This window comes from Dysidea avara, chromosome 3, assembly GCF_963678975.1.
Source record: "Dysidea avara chromosome 3, odDysAvar1.4, whole genome shotgun sequence".
In the NCBI taxonomy this organism is placed as follows: Eukaryota; Metazoa; Porifera; class Demospongiae; order Dictyoceratida; family Dysideidae; genus Dysidea; species Dysidea avara.
In genome coordinates, this window is record NC_089274.1 from 29,790,307 (window position 1) to 29,816,485 (window position 26,179).

Below are 26,179 nucleotides of genomic sequence, written 5' to 3' on the forward strand. Positions count from 1 at the left end.
TTTATTATTTCTGATGAACCAACACAGCAAAAATAGTGTTCCAATACTACATATTCTAACCCCGTCTTTATTCAGTATTGAAACAACTATTTTTAAAAACTCCTTATAACGAGACAAAATTAACCTCAAATCTATAAATGACTCTAATGTTATTCACTATTGGGGGCTATTTGTTTGAGCCAAGGTAGAATATTTGGACTATTAGCTCCAACACCTAAACATAGATGGAACAAATACAGTCAGTATTTATGTATGAATTATGAATTATGTTGTGCAATAATTAGAAACAGTTGATACTTATACAGTGTAACTGACATTCATTATTTGTGACTGGATTTGCAATAAGGGGTCTTCTGCAAACATTCTGGTAAAATGATGTATCATATTGGTGTTCTTACAGACTCCATTCAGGGTATTGCCAAATATTATAGCTAACTGGACATTTGTTAAAGTTCAGTTTATTCTTAAAACTTCTCTAGACAATTGCTATATTACTACATCACTCAGTATTGTTTCAAATATAGTTCAGGATGAAATAGACATTTACAATGTATTTACATTATTAGTTGAAGCTCAATGAGTGACTACCCCTTGTCACAGTGTTTGCTGACTATATCTTCCAGGAAAGTCACTATCTATATACAGCAACTATATAGCTATGCACATAGTTTTTTACATGCTATTGTCTCCATACTGGCAGAGACAAATTCACTGAAACATGCCAAAAAGAGTTGGGTTAAAAGACATAACCATATAATTGCTCCTATCTTCTCTGAGCACTTCAAAATGTAGTCAGCTGATGCAGGGGATTTAGCCACAATTTTGTAACATTTATCGTCTTTTGACAGTTTATGATAACTACCTTAAGGCAATTAATTCATTACATCTATTGTAGGTTCAGGAGCAACTTATGACCTTTTTTTTTTATCAAACTAGAGACAGTGTAGTGCCTCAGTTCATTTTTGACCCCCCCCCCCTTTCTATAAGTCTGGATCCGCCCCTGTAGTGAGGTTTCTAGTCTCTTTGTGTCAGGCCACCATTGCCAGGAGGTGCATGATCAACTGAAGAACAAGTTCTGCAAACACAGCAAGTTAGCCGGGCGGAGTGTACTTACCCATAGTGTAGAGCAACAGCATTGCAAAAGGCTGCCTTGTGAAGTGTGAATGTTCCTCTAGGGGCAGAGTATATAGTACTGATATACGGCAACTGAAGCCACCCTTTGCATCATGTAAGATCCCAGCACAGGTTTTCAAGTATAAACGCAGAATTATAGAGGACCGCAGGGGCGGATCCAGGAGCTGGCAAGGGGAGGGGCACAAATAGGCCAAGTTGTAGGTGGTTGGGGAGAGCCAGATTCTCTAGTTCAATGCTGCATTTTTGAAGCAGCAAATGATTACCTCTTAGTAGTGTCTCATTGTTGTTTTTGCCATATTTGGTCTTTTCAGATCGTTGTAAAGTCTTAAAAACTGTTTAAAGGCTGTGAATGTCTTCACGATAATTATTTTTAGAGGCGCTTAGTACGTACGAAGGTGCTGGGTGACAATTTCAGACTTATTTGACTGATTCGCTTTGGTTTTAAGTGAATTTGTAATAAAATGTGCTTACTTTCATGAGTTTATACATTGATCTTGGCCTGACATAAAGTTTAGTAGCTAGCTATTTTAATCAGAAGTATATGGCTGGCTCCTCCACAAGGTGGGGGGGGGGGGCATTTGCCCCAAATGCCCCATCCTGGATCCGCCATTGGACCGTTCTGAATAGTTGAAACTTGGAATGATGAATATTGTGGATTAGGCCACTCCAAATAAATTCTGTTTCCCGTCCACCGCCCGCATCTGGTTACTGTCAACTCTAAACTTCCATTATTCCGTATTCTTCCATTATTTTCCGGTTATTCTTGCATACTGACAGGCTCAGTAAAAGCCATCTCGAAACGGTGTCAGCAGTGCTGTCAAGTTGGCTCACACTTCACGCTTGTGTTATTTTTGCAACTTAAAAAGGAAGGATCAAGCTTAAGCATGCTTTTATGCAGCTTTTTATGGTTGTACCAGGAAAATAATGCCGGGCTTGAAAAGCTGCCAATCTTTTTTTTTTTTTTTTTTTTTTCCGGGGTGCCTGCACCCCTTGCCACCACCCCCAGCACCAGATGGTAAAAGTGCTGGACAAAAAGACTGTAAACTCAAAAAAATCAATGAGATGGCAACACTTGGCCTTCCGAAATAGCTAGGTCAAGTGCTCCAATGGTCACAGGGCTGCCACGGTGTGACCTTGCTCCACGCAAGCAGGTCACTGCTGACCTGAGCAAAGAGAAGCTGGTGGAACATCTAATCCATGACACAACACTGCTGTAAGATTGGCCCCGTTGAGTAGATAGCATAGAAGCTAGACGTTCTTATAATGAAATAATGGAAATGGATCGCCCGCCCGCATGCAAATATGCTTGAGTCCAGGACGGGAAACAGAGAATTTATTTGGAGTGGCCTTAAATAGCATTCAAGCAATATAGCTAATTATTATTGCCAAGGCCCAAAGAGCTAAAACAGGTTGATGTTGAGCTACTTCTAAAAACCAGGCGCCATGCTGCTAGCTAACTCATCTGAAATGAAGTATTAACCAGCTATATGTATTAAATAGGTTTGCAAAAATACATAATTAATTTATTTTAATTCTTGTATTTCGTAATTCACGATTTTTTTTGTAATTCTTCAATTACGTTGCTATGCACTGCTAAGGAAGCGCTTAGTAAACAAACCAACACATTACGCACAGAAATATCTTCTAAACTGTTTTATAGTTTTACTATCGTGTTGTTTTCCAAAGCCTCAAAGCTGCTCTTCATTTTTCGTTCGTGTACATAGGGGATACGCCCCCTTTCCAACTCGAAGGGATAAGCTATTCCTGGTAGTCTACGAGGCCTGCACAGTTGTTTTTCAATTATTAAACACCTGTAAAACCCGAAGGGAAGGTAATTCACTAAGTCGGAGGAGAGTCGCCACACCCATGTTTCAGACCACCGAAAAGAAACCACCTCAGAGCAAAGTTTACCTGTGCGGAAGTTTAATACAGACTTCATTTAACTTTTTTACTTCTTGCGTAAAAGCTGCTTTTCCATTTTAAGATTTTGCTCACGTGGGTGCGTACGGACAAACATAGGTACACAGTCACGTGTGGTAATTATAGTTTGAAGTTCAAAAATAAATCGATTTGATTGGTCGAAATTATATGCACGTGATTTCGCTTGTTTTTGTTGTCGCGCAAGAACTATTAGAAGCTGTGTAGATAGGTAGGTTTTTTTTTTTTTTTTTTTTTTTTAATCCCGGGGTGCCTGCACCCCTTGCCACCACCCCCAGCACCAGATGGTAAAAGTGCTGGACAAAAAGACTGTAAACTCAAAAAATCAATGAGATGGCAACACTTGGCCTTCCGAAATAGCAAGGTCAAGTGCTCCAATAGTCACAAGGCTGCCACGGTGTGACCTTGCTCCACGCAAGCAGGTCACTGCTGACCTGAGCAAAGAGAAGCTGGTGGAACATCTAATCCATGATACAACACTGCTGTAAGATTGGCCCCGTTGAGTAGATAGCATAGAAGCTAGACGCTTATAAGCAACTGTAGCTGCACTAGATAGGTAGGTACACACACACTTTTATCAGTAAACCAGGCGCGCGCCCACAGCCGGCCTGTGGGCGCGCCTAGTTAAAAAATCACGTGACTAATAGATTTTAGAATTATCAATGTAATTCAAGAGTAATTTTGTTTGCCTTTGGTTACATCGAATTACGCGTGGTTCTCGTGACAACCTATGGTAGAGCTGGAGGTCACGTTGTCCCGGGTCACGTCTAGCTCTCATCGGTTTCATGCTTTTTATCTCGCGTTGTTGGACTAGTCGTGTTGTTTGCAGGTACACTATTTCGGTGTACAGGTCAGCTTAATGCTTGTTTATTGCAGATATCGAGCATTTATCAACACTTCCAGTAACGGCAGGATGGCTAGCGATGTGAACTCGAAGAAGGTGAGTATGTTGTACATGTTATAATGCCGGTATATCTCAAGATTGTAGGATGGCGATACTGGATCAGATTGCACTCCAGTAGAAGGTATGTTAATTAATGATCAGCATATATTATTCTGTTCGTACATGCTACAAATTTGTATATATGGGACAGGATTTAATGCATATGTGGGGAAGGGAATTACTCGATATATCATTTAAACACTGTTCCCCATACTGCAGTAAACCATTACATTGAACAGGTTAATTAATAATACAATTGCACAACGTTACATTTCATTAAGTGTATGTTTATAGTGCTCGATCCAGTGTGGGACGCCTTTGTTGCAAGATGATAAAAGTTTCACTACCCACATTTTTCATATTGTTGGTTACTGCTATGCTTCTATAAACTCTGAGCACAAGTCTTATAATTATAAATCTTCCAGTATTGCTTACCTGGCAAATATCTTCACAAAAGCCTACAACATACTATAGCTGCCGAGGGGTAGGTAATGAGCCAAAATCATCTACGAAATTTCAAAGATGACTGCCCATATTTCATCTCTCAAGACAAATTTCAGCTAAATTTCTCCGCAAAATCCAGTAATTTCAAAAAAAAATCTGTAAATTTTAGACTCTAAAATTCCATAAATTTTCGTAACATTTTCCTGATCATGAAATTTCATCTTTCAAACTGCACAACTTTCAAGCACTATTTCATCTTTCAGAAATAATTTCAGAGATGATCTACGAAATTTCAGGTAGTTACCTACCCACGATAACTGCAAACAAGTTGCCATTTTTTGAAGCCACGCCCTTTCTTGTGATGTTTGTTATATTTGCAATAATTTTGTCCTGATTCAGTTCTGTTAATATTCCAACCTACCAACCCTGTACTTTTGCCCATGAAAAACATGTGAAGTGTCAAAAGATCAAAAAATGTTAATACTTACATACGTAGTTTTTTTTGTTTATCACCTTCTTCTATCTGATGTCATGTATGGGTTGATTACAATTAGTCTCATCTGTATATTTTCTTTTGTCATTTGGTCGGGAAAAATGACTAAAAAAATACAGGCTGGCTGGTGAGACTAGAATACCATCTTGAATATTTGTGGTCATATCCTAATTTGGACTTTCTGTTTGTCTTGACTTGTTTCCCTTCTATAAATGGTTGAATCACTTGATTTTAGGGTCAATTATTATTTATGGAATTAACGATCTATAATCTCTACATTTGAAAGATTAATAGGAGACTTTATCCCATGCTTGTAGCCTTGAAAATGAATATAGCAGGTTCGAACTACTGTAGGGTCATACGCTACGTATGCTGACCTGGGTTGGAGGTTTAGTATCAGAGTATATCAATCTTAATGGATTTTCAGTCCTTAAAGAGATGGGGCTTAGCTTCACACCACCTAAGAGTGGTCTTCAGTACCCTATATGGTCCCTACCTTTTTCTGCCAATGAGTGTGCTCTTATCTGTCAATCTAACAACTACTATAAATTGGTAATCCAGAGGGGAGGGGATTCATTTGAACCCCTTGACCCCCCTCCCTCATGGGCCTGATAAAACCATCTTGTTTTTTTGCTTAGGGTGGTGGGATCTTATGCGATAAATAAATGGGAACTGGGGGAAACACTAGTCAAACTGTAGTGCAGGGAAGTTTTCAAATCATGTGACAGAGTATTAAGAATTATTGGCATTGTTGCTACGTACCTATAGACTAAATGTGTAGTCATGCCATTGTTGGAACATACATTGAACTTTAAAGTTTAGCTACTTTTCATTAATATATAATATACGTAGGGTGTATCCATTCACTGGACTGGACTACTGGACTCACATAAAATTTACTCAAACACATTTTTCAACCACAAACACCTTTTTCAACCGCTAAAAGTGATTTCATACAGTAGTACACCACACTTGAAGCTAGGGCTCTCCTCTCAATATCTTGTCTTGCATAAAAATGAGGCACATACAGCTAACTGTAATCTATCTTTTTTTTATATTAGGCATTACTGCACAAGTGCTGAAGGTCTGTAAGATACCTGGTCCTTTAAAGATGTTATATTAAGTATGTTTGAAAAAGGTGCTATATAGTTTTGGAGGTCTATAACTTTGGTTTGAACCTGTTACGCTTGCTGTATTTTTTTTGCAAATATGTGTAACCTTACCTTCCTGTTTTGAAAGTGTGTGCATTAATTGAGAAGCAATTCTTTAACACTGCATACTCATTGCTATTTACAAACATTATAAGCCAAAGAGCCGGCGAAGTTAGAATGAACGCACAAACTGCAGGCAATTTCTATATCATAATGGTGTAAAACGTATATATGGTGTAAAACGTATATATGGTGGCTATTTTACAAAAGAAGGCTAAATAGATAAGACAGCAGTGTTAATAGTGCTTGAAACATTGCTAGCAGTAGGCAAATTACGATAAAGAACTGCACCAAGGTTTTAGTGTAGTTTTTGTGATCGATGTACAAGTTTTATGTCTCATGGTGAATGGTGTCAGTTTCTAAGACACTTATTTTAGTTAAGTTTGGCAATAAAAGGCAAGAAAACAAAAAAAAACTTGAGTCCAGTAATCCAGTCTAGTGAATGGATACACCTATATACGTAGCTATATAAATGGTGTAACCATTCACTAGACTGGATTACTGGACTGGACTATTGGACTCGCATAAAGTTTGCTTAAATACCTTTTCCAACCACTAAAAGTGATTAGCCATATGATCATTACTTTGTATACCACACACTCAGGGTTCTCAGTGTCTTGTCTTGCATTTAGAGACACATACAGCTAATTATAACTGTAGTCTAGTTTTAGTGGTCTAATGGTATGATAAATTTGTAATCAGTGTAGGTTGAATTCTTCTTAAAAATTTGTACACTACATGTAGTTTTTCTTCATTCCTGTTAGATAGTGTGTGCATGCATTGGGAAGCATTTCTCTGGCCAACTGAACACTGCACACTCGTTGCTATTTACAAGCATTATAAACCAAGGAGCTGGCCAGTCTATATGCTGAAAGGCTGCATTATTTCAATATAATTACAGGTGTAAAACTGACTGATATTTATGTCAATGTGTGCTATTGTACAAAACACTGACAGATGCATTTAGCAGTGTTACTTGTATTGTTGCTAGTAGTAAGCAAATTATTTTTGATAATTTGTCACACTGAGGTATTAGTGTAGTTTTTGTGAATAATGTACAAGTTTTATATGTCTTGTGTGCAAGTTTCATGTCTTGTGGTGAATGGTGTGATTTCTAAAATACTTTTGTGGTAAAGTCTAGTTATAAAAGGCAAGAAAACAAAAAAAAAATTGAGTCCAGTAGTCCAGTCCAGTAATCCAGTCCAGTAGTCCAGTCCAGTGAATGGATACACCCACTATATAAACACCTTTTTCTCTTGCTGAATATCTCTTGTATAATTTGGGCATAGCTACGTAAATGTAACTAATGTTATACCCAAAGTGTACACTCTTCTGTTTTAGTCTCACCATACTACTATTCAGGACTCTAATAGAACTATATCAAACATTACCCAAAGTGTACACTCTTCTGTTTTAGTCTCACCATACTACTATTCAGGACTCTAATAGAACTATATCAAACATTTGTTCATAGTATTATGCATAGTACAACTTTCGGATAAGAACAAAAAAAAACCTATTTATGGCGTATTGAACCTCTTCAATTTGTAAGAACACTGTGCTGCCTATTGTTTATATATACTCTTAGCTATCTTATCAACATTATCATTGGGTACTGCGTGAAGTGCAGTATTAAGGTGTATACAACCCAAATTATCAATTGCAGCTCCTAGTACTAGGGTAGCTGAGACAGCTTTTGCTTGAGATAGTTTAATAAACTCGACGTTTAATGTAGATGGCAAGTACAGAGTGTAATAAGGTGAAGTACTTCCACTATTCCACACAGTTATTGATTAGTATACTTGAGAAATCATATGCCAGCATAATTTAAAGCATAATAAGTAGCCTAAAATATCGAGCATGATGCCTGCATGATGGGGACAATTTTCAATTAAAATGTGCATGCACATGCCAAAAATTTAGCAAATATGCTAGTGTATGTGTAGCTATTACCACATAAACTCTATTAGTTCCTTGGTTCCCATCATGTTGCTGTTTTCCTTTGTACCACTGGTATACAGAGGTCAGTATGTGATGATGTATACACCTACAATTGCCATTAAGTGAATTTTTTCTGGAGTTATTTATATTGTACATACATACAGTGTGTAATGTTACATTTATGTACATAGTGTCCATTGATGTTCCATGGGGACGGATCTGTGGAAAGGCATGGGGCTCATCAAATGGAAAACCTGTTCTTGCACTACATGGTAATATTTAACTACTACACCTGTAATGTATATTAGCAAGAGGTCATAATAACATATTATATTATTATGAACTCTTGATATTAGCCATTATTTAGTATGAGATGTTTCCTTTAAATTTAGCATATAGAAATATGTTCTAAATATTATTTTTGTAGATCCTAGGTATGTGACACGCAGTCTGGCTGCCTTCCAATGCATATGCGTACTGTATTGAATATGCTAAATATTAAGTTTCACACTTTTCAGTACCTCTAATGCTACAACTACAGTATCAATGAAAGCCCTATCACATACAAGGAGTACAGTACATTTGAATTATGAATGTATAATATCAAACCAGTGTTTAACTGGACACCGTAGATCATGTTTCTTTGTTACTTACTGTAATTAAGCTATACAAAAATATGTACTTTTCTTTTATACAGCAAGTTGATCAATTGATTGTTACAGGTTGGCTAGACAATTCTGGAACATTTGACAAGCTATTACCATTGCTCTCCCCAGGTATGGATGTGTTGATTACATCATGTACACATTTAAATTTACTGTACATACGTACTGTATATTGCTGCCACTCCTTTTTATATGCTTGAGACTCAAAAGTGATAACCATTATGTAGAAAGGAAGTTAGCACACTAGCATGGTCAAGCCCCTAGATTAAAATTTTGAAATAGAGGGTGTGGAGGAAAATTCACACCCTGTGAAGTTACTTTGAGAGCAATTTTAGCAGTTTATCATATTATTATTATTACTAGGCCCGGGCAAATACAACCAAGTACAATCACCAACGGGACAACCTACTAATGGGGCATGTACAAGCAGTGCATGGTGAACACAGTATGTGCAGGTAGAAAAGATGCACAGTAATACAATTCTAGAGGAATTGACTGGCACATATACATGTACATTAGGGATGTATTAGCAGACCACGGTAAGATTGGGATAAAAGCAGAGTATTTCAACTGTCTGTCACCTACAACTGATATCTGAGTTATATACTGTATTTAACATGAGCTGGGTCATTTGTACTAAAATGATCGCATGATGCCATGGATACGTTGTAAGACCAAAAAAAAATTTTTTTGGAGAACAAAAAGCATTGCTGATGGTGGCAGACTGTAGCTACATATAGTAATAGCAGTTAATAGCTAATACAACCATGCACATAGCAATTAACAGCCTAAGGGCACAATTTGTGTATGTTGTTTGTTCTCTCCATCAGCATACAGTATGTGGGATGCAATTTGGCAGTTTCTCAGGCCCCATATCAGTGATCAGTCTGGCACTAAAAGGCTTCAGGTGAAGAGCTATGCATCACCACACAAACTTACCACCCATACACGAGTGAAGGTAGCCTAGTTACGCGAGACTAAAGAAACAAGACTATCAAAGTGTTTCAACCAACACAAACTAAACTCCAGCAATTAGTAGCAACTTTCAATCATGTTGTTTATTAAGTAGGAGTAGCAACCACTCGTCTTCCAATCGAAAGAGTCACTGTCGCCCACTTTCAAACACAAATGAACAGTAGTTCACGTGTCTAGAATCCGCCTGATCTATTAATAGTAGGCGTCACGTGCTAACTGTTTTGATCGGCATTAAATAGAATAGTTGTACGTTTCTATCACCTCCACGATAACACCCGCCCATTATACGATTGTCTTTTCATACAACATGGATCTATTCCCGGTGAGTGCGAATCCTTAGGCCTTGTAGTTTTCTCAAACATTATTTATTTAGTATTTATTCACTAGGACCGGGTCACATACAGCCAAGTACATACTCCAACGTTGCAACCTACCCATTGGGCAAGTATAAACAGTGCCATAGCCAGCACTCAGAGCAGTGTGTGTGTACTGGTGGAAATGATACATACTGTATGCATACGTACACAGGCAAGGGAGTTTAACTGGCATCAGAAAACCACAATACTAAAACACAACCTACACAGAAACCAAGTTAAGTTAGCTATATTGAAAGTAACTATATATTGTAGGTGTGACGTGTCTCTGAAGATGACTCAGCAGTCTATGCAGAACAAGGGACGTGGTGAAGGCGCAATTAGCAGATGATCCCAATCAAGCCAATATGGCACAACAGACTCTGTTGTAACTAGAGGCCACTGGTGATGTGCCAGTATATCAGCAGTGTGGCATTGGCACAGTGATCACAGTCTATAATATTATACATATAGCCATGCACAACATACAGGAAATAGTTACACATTGTTGTATATGCAGCACTGCATCTTCTTGTTTATTACAGACTCACAGTAGAGTAGTATTTAAGCCGGGCGGAAAATTATTCCAGCCGCTAGCAAGCCAGATGAAGATGTATAATACAACTACCGGTACAAGTATTACATTACTCATTTCCTTGTTGTTCCAGCTGGTTGTTTATGAGCGCATCAGCTGGTATCCCAACTGGTTATCAGCTGATTGTTCACTGCATGATGCCTGGAGCGCATATCCTGCATACAAAATACAGTTATAAACAATTAAACATACTAGTAATCTTGTTGTTTACGTGTAAGTGGCCTCTGGCTCTGCTGCAGTCACTCCGCGGACGTTTACCAATAGGCTTGAGCCAATTATGCTTTGAAAATTGCCTATTATGCTTTTGAGCAGTGCTAAAAAATCCAGCCTATTATGCTCAAAATTATGCTCTCAAAATCAAGATTATGCTCGAGAGCTGACTGTTTTATTAGAGTATATCTACATTTTCTGACTGCTGTATTAAAGTAAGTGACTGCTCTATTAGAGTATCTCGATCTTATTTCCATAAACTGTGAATAATCAGCCAATCAGCCAAGAAAAAGTAAAAATAATAACACTGCAGGTTTTTGATATGAAATGCAGTAATAATTTGCAATGTGTTCATGTTGTGCAGTATTTTTGGTGCGCGCATTGCACATTTTAATTATAATTCTTGAAAATCGTCCTACTATGCTGGCATAATGCTTGATGCTTTGCTAGCCTATTATGCCAGCATAATTGGCGCAAGCCTATTTACTAATCTTCTCCTAAATTCCAATCTGTAATTAAGCAAGGGTGTGGTGCTGGGAATTATATAGAATTACATGTATGGTAAAGTAATTAGCATGAACAGGCGTACTTATTATACGGTTGTGCCAGGCGAATCTATCCCCGCTTAGTTCATGTCTCTAGGCCTCATGGTTTTCTCAAACATTATTTATTATTTATTCATTCATTATTAATGACGTAATTTTAACCACATTTCATATTATCCTTAGTACTTGGTTGTATAATTAACACTTTACAGTGACCAGCACTGAAGGTCTGACAGCAACATGTGCTGCAGCCTTAGGATTACCTAACCTAATTTCAGGGACTTAGACCTAATGACTTGACTTACTGACTGATGAACATATGCTTGACTGTTGTTGTATGATGACTGCTTTATTAGGGTGATTTCTCTATCCCCTCCCTCTCAATGATGTACTTACTGAAATGATGTTATTTTCAATGAACTGCTTGTCATTATATGTGCACCTTTTCAAAGTTTCTTCTATTTATTGTCTATTGCTAGGCAACTTAAGTGAAAAAAAATAAAAATGCTTTACCATCCAATCAAGCTACGCTTTATAGCCAGTTATTGTACAGTTCACTTGTGAAATACGTAATGGAACTTGATGGTGAATGTGAATAACTAATAAATACATAAATGCAAGTTCTTAGGATAAATGTATATACGTGTTTATGATGTATTTTGAATACCATTTCAAAATTATGCACCTACAATGTTCAAATGAAAATTGCTATTACAGTGGCATTGATGATGTGTGGATTGTAATAGTAGTATAGCCATAGGAGAGTAGGTAAAGAATGTGTATGATGGGTTATGCAGTAGGAATACTGGTATGTAAGACAAAAAATATTGTATGGGAACTGCTATCGTATACATGTATATATATATATATGTAGTTGAGAGTGTTCGTGTATAATGTGAGGGGGCATAGGAAAAGGGACCTATAGAGACTTTTAAACTTTTGAGTAAAAGTCAGTAAATTTCTGTTTATTGTTAGGTAATAGTAGTAAATTACATACATTGGGAAATCACACTTGTTTTTAAATTCTTCATAACTATGTGAAACAATTCAGTATTGATTTGAAATTTGAAATATGAATAGCTGGTGAGTTGTAGAATTTTTTGATTAGCGTAACTCAAATTCCATGTTAACCACTATAGGTCCCTTTTCCTATCCCCCCTCACAATTATAATAATTACTTACTAATTTTGTTACAGATTTATACATAGTGGCAATAGACTTTCCAGGACATGGCTTGTCTTCTCCGCGTCCTGCTGGTGCCTATTATCATTTTATCAATATGGTGGCTGATGTAAAGTATGTGGTGGATGGTAAGTGTTGTGTTGGTATATGTGACATGATATTATGATATCCAAGAAATAGGGTTGAACGATATTGGGGAAAAAATGCAACAAACGGTATGCCTTCTGAAAAAAAAATCAAGACACATGATAGTGTCGTACGACCAAGAACCACACCATGAGTATATTTACAGGAAGAAAGAAAACAGCATTTTCGCATGTGTATAGCTCTGTGGCCTCTTCTCCAAAGCACATCATTTCTGCATTATAGCTTTCTGCCGGGCAGGAAATTTTGATTAAATTTGCACCAGCGATTTGCAAGATATGGGCATTCAAAGTTTCGATTTAATATCTTCATTTTTTCCCCTCTTCATTTTATTTTTGCATACTTTGCAATAATTGCTATAAAACGCAAACTTGTAACTTGATTGCCTCACACGAATGATTTGATTTTTGACTAGACTCCTCTGTTTGGCATAGCAGATCTTCCACAGAGGAGAATGAAGAGCGTAGTAATGATGGAAACTAATGCAATCACATACTTGTGAGCCAGTAGAGTCACTGGGGAAGTCCTGTTAACGACAACACGTGTTAGACGTATAAAGGTATCAAGCTTGCTGTAAATCTGATGAATATATCCAAGGAATTATGAGATCATCGTAGCAGTGCCTTTCGATGGTTTGAAAAGCAACAGAGTTACAGTTACAAATTTATAAAGCAAAAAACAATGAAGTCTAAAATCTCAGGGTCGAGATACTGTAATAGAGCAGCCACCGTGGTATTAAAAAAGGTGCACAAAAATGTCATGAAACTTACCAGAGTTTGAACCAGGGACCTCTATACCTAATACCTGCATCCTTACTGAACCACTGCTATCTTGGCTGATCGCTTCTTTTAGAAGTTCTCACAATTACCATACTTCAGAATAGAACCTGCCACTTCTTTTTGTAAGTTTGGATCCACTCCTGAGTATTACAATAATAATAAATAGTCAAATACAATAAACAGCATAATGCATTTATAATTTCTGTCTTCAATAATCTTCATTGTGTCTGTAGATATAGTATAATAAGAATTGTGGTTATTGAAAACCAGCCTGTAAACTAACCTACAGTGGCTGGCTTTCTGGGATAATCAAATGTAAGAAGTGAGATGCATGCTAAAACAGTAAAGCTGTAATAAAAGCACCTGGGTTAAAAATTAAGGAGTTGTGAGACCAAAAGTGGAGGCGAAGAAATGGCTGCAATGATGTTTTAAAGGCCACATCCTTTTTACAGCTTGACATGATTGTACTTTCTGGCAATATATTGTACTTTGCGTGGGAGGATCAAAGTGATGCCGTGTACTGTATAGTACCAATTAGCTGCATAACTGTACTGTATGAATCATATGGTAATAGTTATTCAGATAATTGAGCAAATACAGTACAGTTGTGCAAAAAATTTATTTAAGGAACGTTATGAAAACAACCCCAGGTGCATGACAGTGTAAATTGCTAAAACCAGCCAAAATAATCCTACCACTTCATTTTACAGCTAGAAATAGATTGTATAAACACTTACTGATTGTCTGATCACGAAGCACAGCCACTAAGACACCGCGATTGATCACGTGCATCACATTGTAAATCGCTAAAACTATCCAAACTAATCCTATTACAGTAGTTCGTTCTACGACTAAAAACAGATTATATACTGTAAACACTTACTGATATAATCACAGTGATTTGAGTACTAGAGAAAATCGCTCCAAGCCAGACGTGACCAGGAAGTACAATATACTACTTAAAGCACCGCCTATGCTTGTGTGTACGAAAAATACAGCACTCAAGGGGTGTCTCAAGGCAAATGCAGCACTCGGCTTTACCTCGTGCTGTATTAGCCTCTCAACACACACCCTCGTACTGTATTTTCTGTACACACGCATGGCAGTGCTTTAACTATAACATAAAATTGTTACATGTATGTACATAGTACGTGTTTCTTTTCTACAGCTTTAGGATGGAAAAGGTTCTCATTCCTGTCTCATTCAATGGGTGAGAATTTGATATAGAAATGAATATTCCAGTATAAATGAAAGTTTTCAAATGACAAAATATCTGCTGTGTTTGTAACAATATTATTTTTCAAAATGGTGGTTTGTAAGCAAAATTTTCAAGCAAAACTGTTTTATCTAAACTACTGATGTAATGTACTCAAAACTTTCTCTTAAAATATTCTAGCCTTAAAGATCCTTTTTGCATAACAACAAGAGTGAATAATGTATATCTAAGGTATGGCATAATTAGCACACAACATTATAGAATTGTACAGGCACATGCCTTTTGTGTATCCCTTTAAACAATTTGATAATAATAATAACACTGCAAGTACTAGTACTGTGTAGGTGTAGTAGAGATCATGGAGATTGTGGGATTTCCTGCTCAAAAATATCACCAAAAATTAGTTCCAGCTTGGCAGTATTGTTTAGGCATAACCAAGCCCATAAATGTTTTCAGAGTGACAAGTTTCTATGGAATGTTTTATGAAATTTTTAAAATTTCTTATTTGATTGAATTTTTCTACCAACTTCTCCAGTCAAGCATAACTTCACTATTTTTAATGCCATAGGGTTGATTTCTTCACTATTTGACGTCACCAAAGACGTGCTTTTTCACCAACCGCAGCAGCTACAATGCATGCATTGTGTTCATTATAGGCTTACCTTTGTCCTCCTTTGTATCCCTCTACTATCATGTAGATATTGATTCACAGTAATGCATTATGGTTTCAATGCAGTCAGTTGTCACGAGAATTGTCTGTAATTTCCATAGTGACTGTATTTTGATAGCTCGTACTGCTATATAACGGGTAGAACATGCCTTAAAACAAAGTGGAATGGCCACATTGCTTTCCAAAAATTGATGGTTGGGATGAACAGTAAGTTGCTCTATTATTTTTATAATATGTCTGGCCAGCACTGCCATTCTTTTGATGCAGTATGTGTCAGTTCACCAATCATAAAATTTTATTAATTATGTTAACATAAACAAACAAGTGTAAGGAAAATTAGAAATATGGATCATAGAAATGAATCAAAGGTAGTCATTTTGATCATTTATTGTTACTATAGGAGCTGGAGTATCTACTCTGGTGAGTTTTTAGTATGTATGCTTAAAATATATTGTTGTTTCATGTATTAATGTTTTAATAAATGTGTAATAATGCACCTGTACCAACTATGTATTGTACCTAAATTAAGTGTAGAATAACCACTATGAATATTATATAATTGTAAATTATATAGTTATGTATATAGTGCAAACTTTAAATGGTTTTGTGGAGATTAACAAGTCTTAGCACATACAGTATATTAAAGGGATATTTATAACTCTCGACAACTAAATGAATCACTCTATAATTATATAGTGCGAACTTAATACTTCTAGCAATTCAGCCTTTAACTCTTAATTATCAGATCCTCACTATTCAGACTGTTGTATTAATTTGGGTTTGCACTTTGTAATATTAGATACTGTATAATGAATTAAGAGTTAATACAGCCCTACGTCTTTGTATATTGTCCTATTAAGGAATTTTATAAAAGTACCATTTATAGCACACGGCAGCCATGTTTGAATTTCACTGTGTTGACAGAGTTACATGCTCCATTGTCCATAGGATTCAATGCACTCCTGCTGCTATACTGTCATTTCAGTGGAGCTAATTATGTTCATTCACTTAAAACTGTTTATAGGTACAATGACCATAAAATACTTCACCACAGCTGACAGCTTAGCTCTGATACCTCAATGGCCATACCATATCAAGCAGTACAAAGGTACCAGGAGATGCAGTGCCATAGGTTGTGGGTTGAGTTATGTGCTCGAGCATGTCACGTTACCGGCATCACTGAAATGAAACTATAGAAACATAGTCAAATGGCACAATGGGAAGGATAGTAGCACAGGAATAACAGGGTAGCCTTACTGTATTCACAAGTGATGTGAAATTCCTTAACTCAATCATTGTAAAGTTATCCTTTGACTTGATGGCTGCCTATCAAGGCCGGCTTGGCTGCCTTCACAGAATATGATGAAGTGGTGGCTCGTTCTGCGTATCCCTGTTGCACGTAAAGATACCCAATGATATGCATAGTAACACTGGACGCCATATTTTAATTTCACCTGTTGTATTGGTAGTGGACGGAGTTACATGCTCCCTAGATTTGATGCATTCCTGATAGCAGCTAAGCATTACAAAATTAAGGTGTGAGGACTCAGCCATATGATTTTGATGGTGCATTCTTGCTTCTAGGAAAGTATCATGGCTGCATTGTGAAATCAACTGAGTTGCTAAGGTAAGAGTATTGATGCTAGTAAACACCTAACAAGTTGTTCTCAAGGATTTTGAGCATAAAAAATTGCTAGATGGAGTTTTAGCGATATTGTACCATGATCTTCTTATTTGTAAAGTCACACTGTCTTGTTTGGCTGTATGAAGGGTGACATATTACTGCTTGTGCTGTTCATTTCTTACATGGGTAAATATGTTGACTACATGCCATCCCTTGTTTGGTACTTGATTTTCTCTGATATAATGAGATACCACTGCCTACTGTATGTGGTGAAGCTTGAATCCAGTATCTGATGATATTTCACTGTCTACTTTTTTTAAATGAGCAGTACTTATTCTGATAACACATTTTCTCTAATTCCCATCACAAACTGTTCTCTAATCATGTCATCAATAAAGGCTGTCATAATCATAAGTGTTCTGGTGAGCAGAGCTTGAATTGAGGGTATACTGGGGTTTACAAGGTATACCTTGTTAAAGTGTTACTAGATATAGTATACCTTGTTAGCTGCTTGGAAAATTAAATATATATACAAAACGAAACAGATTTTTCTGCAGTTGATATCATAGGTTAAACCCAATATTGTACTAGAATACAGCACCTGTCCCAGATCGATTTACTCTAATAGAGCGGTCAACTAAAGCATACTCTACAGTAGTGTTATAGAGCAACAGTAATTTTCTGATGAGAGCTAGAAGTGAGACTGCTAGTTATGGCCAAAATGCTGTTGAAAGTGACTGAATGTATAACTAGCTAATTATGCATTGGGCTTGAGACAAAAACACCATACATACTTTTTTATTTGCCACTCAACTTGCATCAGATAAGTCAAACTGATGACGTAACACTCTGATGGTTAAAATTGCAGTCTTAGAAATGCTTTAGCTAACTTAGTCAACCTTTCTCTCCCCAACCCCCTCTTCCAGTTTTCATACTGAGAAATTGGTATACCTTCATGTTATTTTACAATTCAAGCCTCACTGGTGATGTATGATGTATTATGTCACTGTAAATTATTTACCTGCTACCATCCTATACTGACTGCTGTATACTAGAAATGTGTTCAATTTAGTATACAAATGTTTTTACAATTTTTATAACTGTCAGTATCACTGACTGTTCTATTAGAGCAATTAAAGTGATGATACCCATAAAATGGCCCAAAGCAGCCAGATCATCTCCACTGGTCCTGATTAATAGTTGTAATTAATTTCAATGTGGAAGCTACTTCAATAATGTAGAAAAGTATCTGTATTATTTTTGTTATGTATACAAATTCTCTACAGAGAAAGTCTCAATGCTGCTCTTCATTTTGTACAAATATATGTTGCAAGTAGAGTTTGTGTTTAAGAGTGTTTGTAGGTAAAATAGATCAATAGATCTATCTCTACCTACAAACACTATTTAGCACAAACTATACAACTTCATGTGGGATCATCTCATGCAGCAATTTAATGATACAAATGTTCATGGTTCCATTACCTTTGTCCTAGCTGCCACTGTTATCACCAATATACAAAGTACTATTATGACAAATTATTTATAATATAATTAATTTTGTTTATGTATTGAGTCACTGGCAGCACTTGCCAGTGACTTTCAGTATAATTTTTATGTACTGAAAAACAATAAATAAAAATATATAAGGGTAGATCATGGGTTCAGTTATGTAACATTAATTGCTAGTTGGGAAGGCATCCACATCTTGTTATGCCCATGATACTGTATTTTGAACAAGCATGAAGAAACCACTTCAGAGCAAAACTTACCTGTGCAGAAGGTCGGTGCCTTTTTCACAATTTCTTAGGAACACCTGGTTTATTAATGGATGAATGTGTAGATAAACAGGAGTCAGATGCTAGTGAAGTGGATCCTCACTAATCTGAATGGTAGAAATGACTATTAAATGACTATTATATTAGAGTATTTTGTCAATGGTGTATGTACTATTAGAGAAATTGAACTAAGCTCTGTATCAATGGGCTTTGCTAATCCAAGCAATTTCGCTAATCTGAACAGACTTGTCAACTGGAGAGCAAAGCTGTTCGGATTAGTGAGGATCCACGGTAAGCGATTATTCATGTAGTTCTATAAACAATTACTGTTTCTTCTGCAAATATACAGGAAAAAATAGCAACTAACTATAGAAATATACTTCTGTATTCACTGACTCTGGCATCATAGATAATACACGAACATGGATTGGAAATGCCCGTTAAATTATTTACCTATCCTAGTTACGGTGCGCCAATACATTGGGAAATTTGTTGAAATGTACTGGGTGGCTGTTTGACTTTCTCTCGCTTGTTTGAAGGCTAGTTTCAAGACATGGACATTCCTTTTACATTGTTTATTGTGTAGCGTTTTGTACTGAACAAGAACACCGTATGTTTGGTGGACATAGGAGGGAATATCGTTGGCGACAGGGGGATACTGGCAGGTACACATTAGCAAATGTTTCAGCAACATCGCTACCAGCTAACTTAACATAGCCTCTATGCCACAACCAAATAAATGTTTGATAGACTGAAATGAATTTTTAGCCAAAGACTTGTTTGACTTGGGTAAAACAATTGCCCAAAGTAGTGCCTGTTTTCTGTCATTTTATCCAAACAGTCTGAGTATACAGTGAAACATTGGATATCTAGTTAGCTAAAGCCACTCTACCTGCTACAAGTGAAGTTAAGAACAGCAAACAAACGATGGTGCACTTTTTATTTCTTCAGGAAATTTGCCCAACCGTTATGAAACACTATACTTCACCTTTTAACTTGCATCTCGTTATGCTGTTGTTTGCTACTCGACAGTATCCATAACCAGTCCAGCCTCCAATTAGTGTAGGTGCTTTGTAATCGAGCTGTAACCAACAAACACGTATTTGTAGCTTACAAGACATGCAAAATGTTCCATCTGTAATGACCGTAGAGTTTTCGCGCCCATAACGAGGATGGTCTATGACTTCACCACGTAAATAATACAGGCGTTTCCAATCCATGGTTCGTATATTATCCATGCTGGCATCATGGTCATTATACAGTCTTAAAGTGTGTGTAAATAATGATCTTTGTAGTGATCATAATTATGCAGTTGTAGAATTATTAGTATTGTACATTTATTTTTGTTAAATAGTAGAAGGCGTGATTTGGAAAGTGTCATGAGCTGCAGATAGTTATTGGTATTATTTCTATACTATAGTTTGCTGCATCTCTACCTGAATATGTAGAAAAACTGGTACTGTTGGAAGGCATTGCACCACTTGCAGTTGATGCTGTAAGTTTTGTGTATAATGCAGCATTAAATTATCTCAATTTTTTTATTAAAACATTTTAAATTACTAAACACTGCGTTAAAACATTGTTCAAATCATGTTTATTAATTTTTCTTCCATGACCACTATAACCTGGGTTGTTTAAGCTACTTCACAAAATATGGAATGGCAGCCTATTATACACATACATACACGTCGTACAATACAAATTTAAGGAATTTGATTAGGGATCAAGTTTCCATACTAGAGCATATTTAATTGGAATCCTTAAAGTGTCAATAGTAACTTCATGGCTTGTATGGCTGCAGTATGTGTGTGTGATTAGTTTTAATTTCTATGATCCACATTCAAATTAAAATTGCTTTATATTTGTAAACTTTTTTTTGTAGCATGGTGCATATTGCATCAAGGAGCCAGGCATACCAAAAATTAATTATGTTTCTTGATACATGCTCTGACCATCAATTACTGAACTGTTCTTCTCATGTAGTGCTGTGTAATGGGCAGAACATACATAGATGGAAATATATGGCAACGTTGATTTGTGAAGCACTTTTGTAGTCAACTCAAATGTAGGAGGCATGGTATGAACATTACAGACAATTCCTGATATTCCATAAACAATTCTATGTAGACAAACATGTAGCATAACAAGCTATATTGGTGTGTTGCCCATGAAGCACCTTCCCACTAGTGGAGGACACACAGGCATTTTAGCTGCTGTGATAGATGAAAAACATGACTTGGGCCCAAGTGATATCCAACAGTGGAGAGATCAAGCCCTTAGCATTAACCATAGTCCAGTTACACTTTACTGAAGGCATCCATTAGTTGGTCAGTAGATACATTTGGTTAAATCATGATCAATAGTCACATGTATGTTAAAGCTCTTCAGGGGCTTGAGTATACCAAATCAATCACATTTAGACTATAAATGTGCTCTTATGGCTCCTCATATTTCAATTATAACATGCACGAGTTATTACGATTTTTCTAAAGAGTGCAAAAGGCAACAAAGAAAAACAAGAAGAAATACAGTAAGACAAATTAAAAATGCCGGTGGCTTGGAGGATTTATTAGAATAGGAGAATATCACCTTGAGGGAATTTCCTCAGCAAAAATAGTTATTGTGCAAGCACTCTTGCTTTCCTTGGCCACACAACAAACTATATTGTGACTTTACATATAAGTGCATACGTATCTCATTTTTATAGAAAGAGTTGCCCTCAAGAATGGGTAAAGCACTTAATAATCTTAAGAAGTTTCAGGATAAGGCAACAAAGGTGTATCCTTCACAAGAAGCTTGTATTGCAAGGTACGTTGTGTACAGACGTTCTCACACACAATTTTATGTGGGCTATGTACGTCAATACGTATGTAATTAAGTTCAAGTATAAGGAAAAATTAGGAATTTAAGTTCAATTAGGGATCATAGAAAAAAAGTAGGGAAACAAGGGAGGTCGCCTACACCTTGCAGATATACTAGTGAACATTTAATCCCTAATTCAGTCTAGTTGTTGTACTCATGACTGAATTAGGGATTAAATGTCCACTAGTATATCTGCAGGTGTCCTTGTTTTCCTACTTTCTTTCTATGATCCCTGATCGAACTTAAAATTCATATACTTCTTTGTTTACTTTTTGTACATTGTTATGACTGGTGAACCCGTGCATACTACATTAAAAGAAATGAGAGCACACCACAGTTAATGTTTTTGTCTGAACCCACGCCCCAGCTATCAGAAAGTAAGGTGGCCATTACCCTTTGCTTTCAGCTATTTTCAGCCCGTTACACAGCACTACAATGAAGAACAGTATGAGAAGTGCCTCTGCAGTCACCATGGAAAATGCCCATTTACAAACATAAGGAAGGCATTGCACTAGCTACTGCGAATTGACACCTTGGGTTGTCAGCAAAAAGAAATGGGACACAAAGAAGAGCAACGGTAAGTCCATGATGTGTGCATTGTATGTACTGTGGCGTGCCAAAAGGCACGTCTCGGGACAAGGTAATGTCAAACAGTGAAAAAATCAAGCCCGTAGCCTTGTCTGAATGCGTTAGTTAGTCAGTTAGTCAGGCTGTAGAAAACTCCACTAAATTATTTTTTAGTTTCATAACAACTTTTTGGAAGCGTTTAAGGTCATACTGAAAGCACTTTTGGACTTGGTTATTAGAGATGCAACAATATATCAATATATCATGTATCGTATCGTATCGTTTTAAAACGATATCGCTGTATCGATACAAAGCCAAACCATTTCGATATATCGTGTATTGTGATATATCGACATATCGTGGCTTGTTAACATGGCTGACAATCAAATCATTGTACATTGTGGTTAAACTGAGTAGTATGTAATGCTTCTCAAAGGACAATTAGCTCACTTGTTTCTCTTTAAAAACCATTAAAAACAACATAGACCATTGATTAGACTCCACTTTGTATCGCGCAATATATCACTGTATCATGATACACCAGACGCAATATATCGATATGTCTACACACTGTATCGTTGCATCACTATTGGTTATAGGTTATAGGTTATACTGTACCTAACCAATGCTGCCAAGGCACCATGAAGGTATTGCAAGGTTGGATATTTTTGGTCAGAAAAGCCCCAAACCTTCATGATCCCTAATATACAGTACTACTGTACTGTATGATACAAGTAATAGTTGTAACACGGGCATGAGGGCTTTGCCTGATATGTATGCCTGACTGCCCGAGGGCAGAGGGTATACATACAGGCAAAGCCCGAACGATCCGTGTTACAGCTAATAATATGTAACACTTATTAGGCTGATAGCCTGTACAGGGCGATCAATCACCCAAGCCAATGCGAGTGCAGCAACTGGATGTATTATATATGCATACCTAAAATTTTCGATTATGGGTCAGCAGCTAGTATGTTCTGGTTACATCCGGCTACGGTGAACAGACATACAGTATCCTAAGGATACCACGGAAAATTTCAGTTACGTGAGTTTAATCTTTTAATCAGTGCTATTGAATCGTTTATGGAAAAGTAATGGAGTTTACTAAAGGCCTAGATAGGTAAGCTTGCTGGTAGAGTGGTTACTCCGTGCAGAGTGGTAGCTTCGTGATGGGGGCGTGTCTGTATTCGAAAACATGTGGAAACGATCGGTGAATAAGCTATAGTACTGGTTCTCACCTTAGCCCAACGTTTTTCAACTCGTAGGATGGCAAGGATAACAAAACACTCTCCATCTGAGTAGTTTTCATGGCGAAATCCAAGTCGTGCAATCACGTGAGTATTAATCAATCCCCACAATCGATTTCAGCGTCGACGTCAGACTCTATATAATCACTGCCAGGTTGTAGCCCGGTCTACATTTCGTATGTAGCCCGGGCGGATCCTTTGATCTAAGGTGTGAAAGTGTTACATATGCACTTGTACAGTGCATCACAATATCATGTACATTTGTGACCCGCTGAGCAAAACTCAACTAGTTTGCATAATTATTTTTGAAATAAACTGCACTGAAATAAATTGGATAGAAAATGCATGCTTCAAAAATAAGTTTATGTACATTTTAATCACTGTAATAAATGGTGACGCAAAACTGATATTGATATAATAACTACTATACTGTTGGATTACCTCTTCACAGAGAATAAGAATATCTTGGTTGCCATGAAATAAACTTGTGTTATGTGAATTTACAGTATTTGCATCACACTTTGATGAACTCTCCAGTTCAAGGTGAATGCAATGAGACAAGTCCCAACTTCATAACCTGTTCCACTTGTGACTCATGATCAATTAAATAAGTTCCTGTAATTTCTTTTCTGTAGAGTCAGTCACTTAAAAATTGATTGTTTTGCTCTTCTTGCTGCCTATTGCTATAACTCCATGAAAATTTAAAGTCATAAGCAAAGAAGTCATAAAAGAAGTTTGAGAAAAATTCTAACTAGTCATGTTTTCGCTAAGTGGTCACATTTATTGTTCATGTTGTGACACCATCATTTCTGTCACTGATAGTATTTCCCTGATGCTACAGTATCTATGTAATTCCATTCATGATACCACTATGTCATAGCAGATATATTCTTTAGCAGATATATTCTTTAGGTATCTGCAGCTTACAATTGTAGCTCAAAACTTTAGTGCAGTTTATGTATTTTATAGACTTATGGAAGGCAATAATGATTTAACAGAAGAATCTGCCAGAGTTTTGTCTGAGAGGGGTACAGCTCCAGTAGAAAATGGTATGCAACTAAACTACATGTAGTCTAAACTTACTCAGTGGCTAGTTGAATTTGAAGTAAGAAGATTTTTAAAGTTGACAGAATTGAGAATAGCTATATATACTCAAAGTAGCTATCAACTTGGTATGATTTTATTGCCCTACACATAGTTAAAAATTTATTATTTTTCTTGTTTATTATGCATGTATTTCATTGTAGGATATGTGTTTACACGAGACTTGAGGCTTAAATCGGTAAGGGTACTGTGCATATACCTACAGTTAACCACATAAGTATAATGTAGTTATATTTGTAGTCTTGTGGTATGTTTTAGTTATAATTAGTATGAGGGTGAAAACTAAGGTACAGTATTGCCAGATATACACTACTTGTTTTATATCCCAGTACGGATCATTAACCTGATTTTAGTGATGTATATTCTAATTAGTTTGTTCACCACAAAGCAACTCAAGCAGCCCAAACATACATCATAGCTACTCTTAAGTCACTACTACTGTATCTTACCTAGTCTGCCTCCCCTTAGATATGTCATATCAAAACTTGCTATTGAGAATTGTAAACCAAAGTGATATGAATTATGTAATAAAACAGCTTAAAATCCATTCCATGCCATTTTGGTATTCATAGCTTAGTCAAACCGGTTGGTTGAAAAACCTTGTCGACAGCCACTATTTCTTGCCCTATATAAAATACATGTATTTTATACTAACTACAAAAAATACACATTAGCACCCATAATCTCTACAACGCATTATACAAAAAAATTAAAGCCCTTGAATTGCTCTATACTGTACTTTGCGTGGGAGGATCAAAGCGATGCCGCGTATTGTATTGTCCATACAGTACTAATTAGCTGCATAACTGTACTGTATGAGTCATACAGTCAGCTAATTGGGCAAATACGGTACAATTATTTGGAGAATTTATTTGTGGAATGTTACATAAACAACACACTGTAAATCGCTAAAACCAGCCAAACTAATCCTATGAGTTCGTTCTACGGCTAGGAATAGATTGTATAAACACTTACTGATCGTCTGATCATGAAGCTTTTAAACACGACTCCACTAAAACAGCACGATTGATCACGTGCGTGACATTGTGAATCGCTAAAACTAACCAAACTATTCCTATTAGTTCGCTCTATGACTAGAAATAAATTATATGAACACTTACTGATATCCTCATCACTGAAAATCGCAGCGGTTTGAGTACTAGAGAAAATTGCTCCGAGCCAGACGCGACCAGGGAGTACAATATAATACTTAAAGCACCGTCTTGCTTGTGTGTACGAAAAATACAGTACTCGGGGGGTGTCTCAAGGCAAATACAGCACTCGGCTTCGCCTCGTGCTGTATTAGCTTCTCAACACACCCCCTTGTACTGTATTTTCCGTACACACGCGCGGCTGTGCTTTAACTCTAACATACAGTTCCACCCAAAGTAACGCTCTAACGTTACCATAGTAACATTTATTCACTGTTGATTACAATATTATATGTGCCCCCATACAATTTCCAATTGAAGAACCAAATTACTCAGGTGGGAAAACCCCCAAAAAGCAGCGTGTTACCTTCAACCGAATTCACTAAACTTGGTATCATTCTACGTGGCAAC

General features: G+C 36.7%; 1 protein-coding gene across 2 annotated transcripts in view; it reads left to right on the forward strand.

Annotated features, from left to right (window-relative positions):
* The first annotated feature begins 3,761 nt into the window (after nt 1-3,761).
* LOC136250642 (serine hydrolase-like protein) overlaps nt 3,762-26,179 on the forward strand; it is a 48,665-nt gene continuing 26,247 nt past the window's right edge. For both annotated transcript variants that reach the window (XR_010698612.1, XM_066042868.1), the window contains exons 1-12: nt 3,762-3,901; nt 3,949-4,012; nt 4,061-4,097; nt 8,296-8,376; nt 8,827-8,880; nt 12,644-12,757; nt 14,721-14,762; nt 15,839-15,858; nt 20,258-20,332; nt 21,545-21,645; nt 24,483-24,562; nt 24,761-24,795. Coding sequence is in view for 1 of the 2 variants with exons in the window: in XM_066042868.1 (XP_065898940.1) it covers nt 3,858-3,901; nt 3,949-4,012; nt 4,061-4,097; nt 8,296-8,376; nt 8,827-8,880; nt 12,644-12,757; nt 14,721-14,762; nt 15,839-15,858; nt 20,258-20,332; nt 21,545-21,645; nt 24,483-24,562; nt 24,761-24,795 (747 nt within the window). In the remaining variant the exon portion in view is untranslated. The remainder of the gene's footprint in view (nt 3,902-3,948; nt 4,013-4,060; nt 4,098-8,295; nt 8,377-8,826; nt 8,881-12,643; nt 12,758-14,720; nt 14,763-15,838; nt 15,859-20,257; nt 20,333-21,544; nt 21,646-24,482; nt 24,563-24,760; nt 24,796-26,179) is intronic.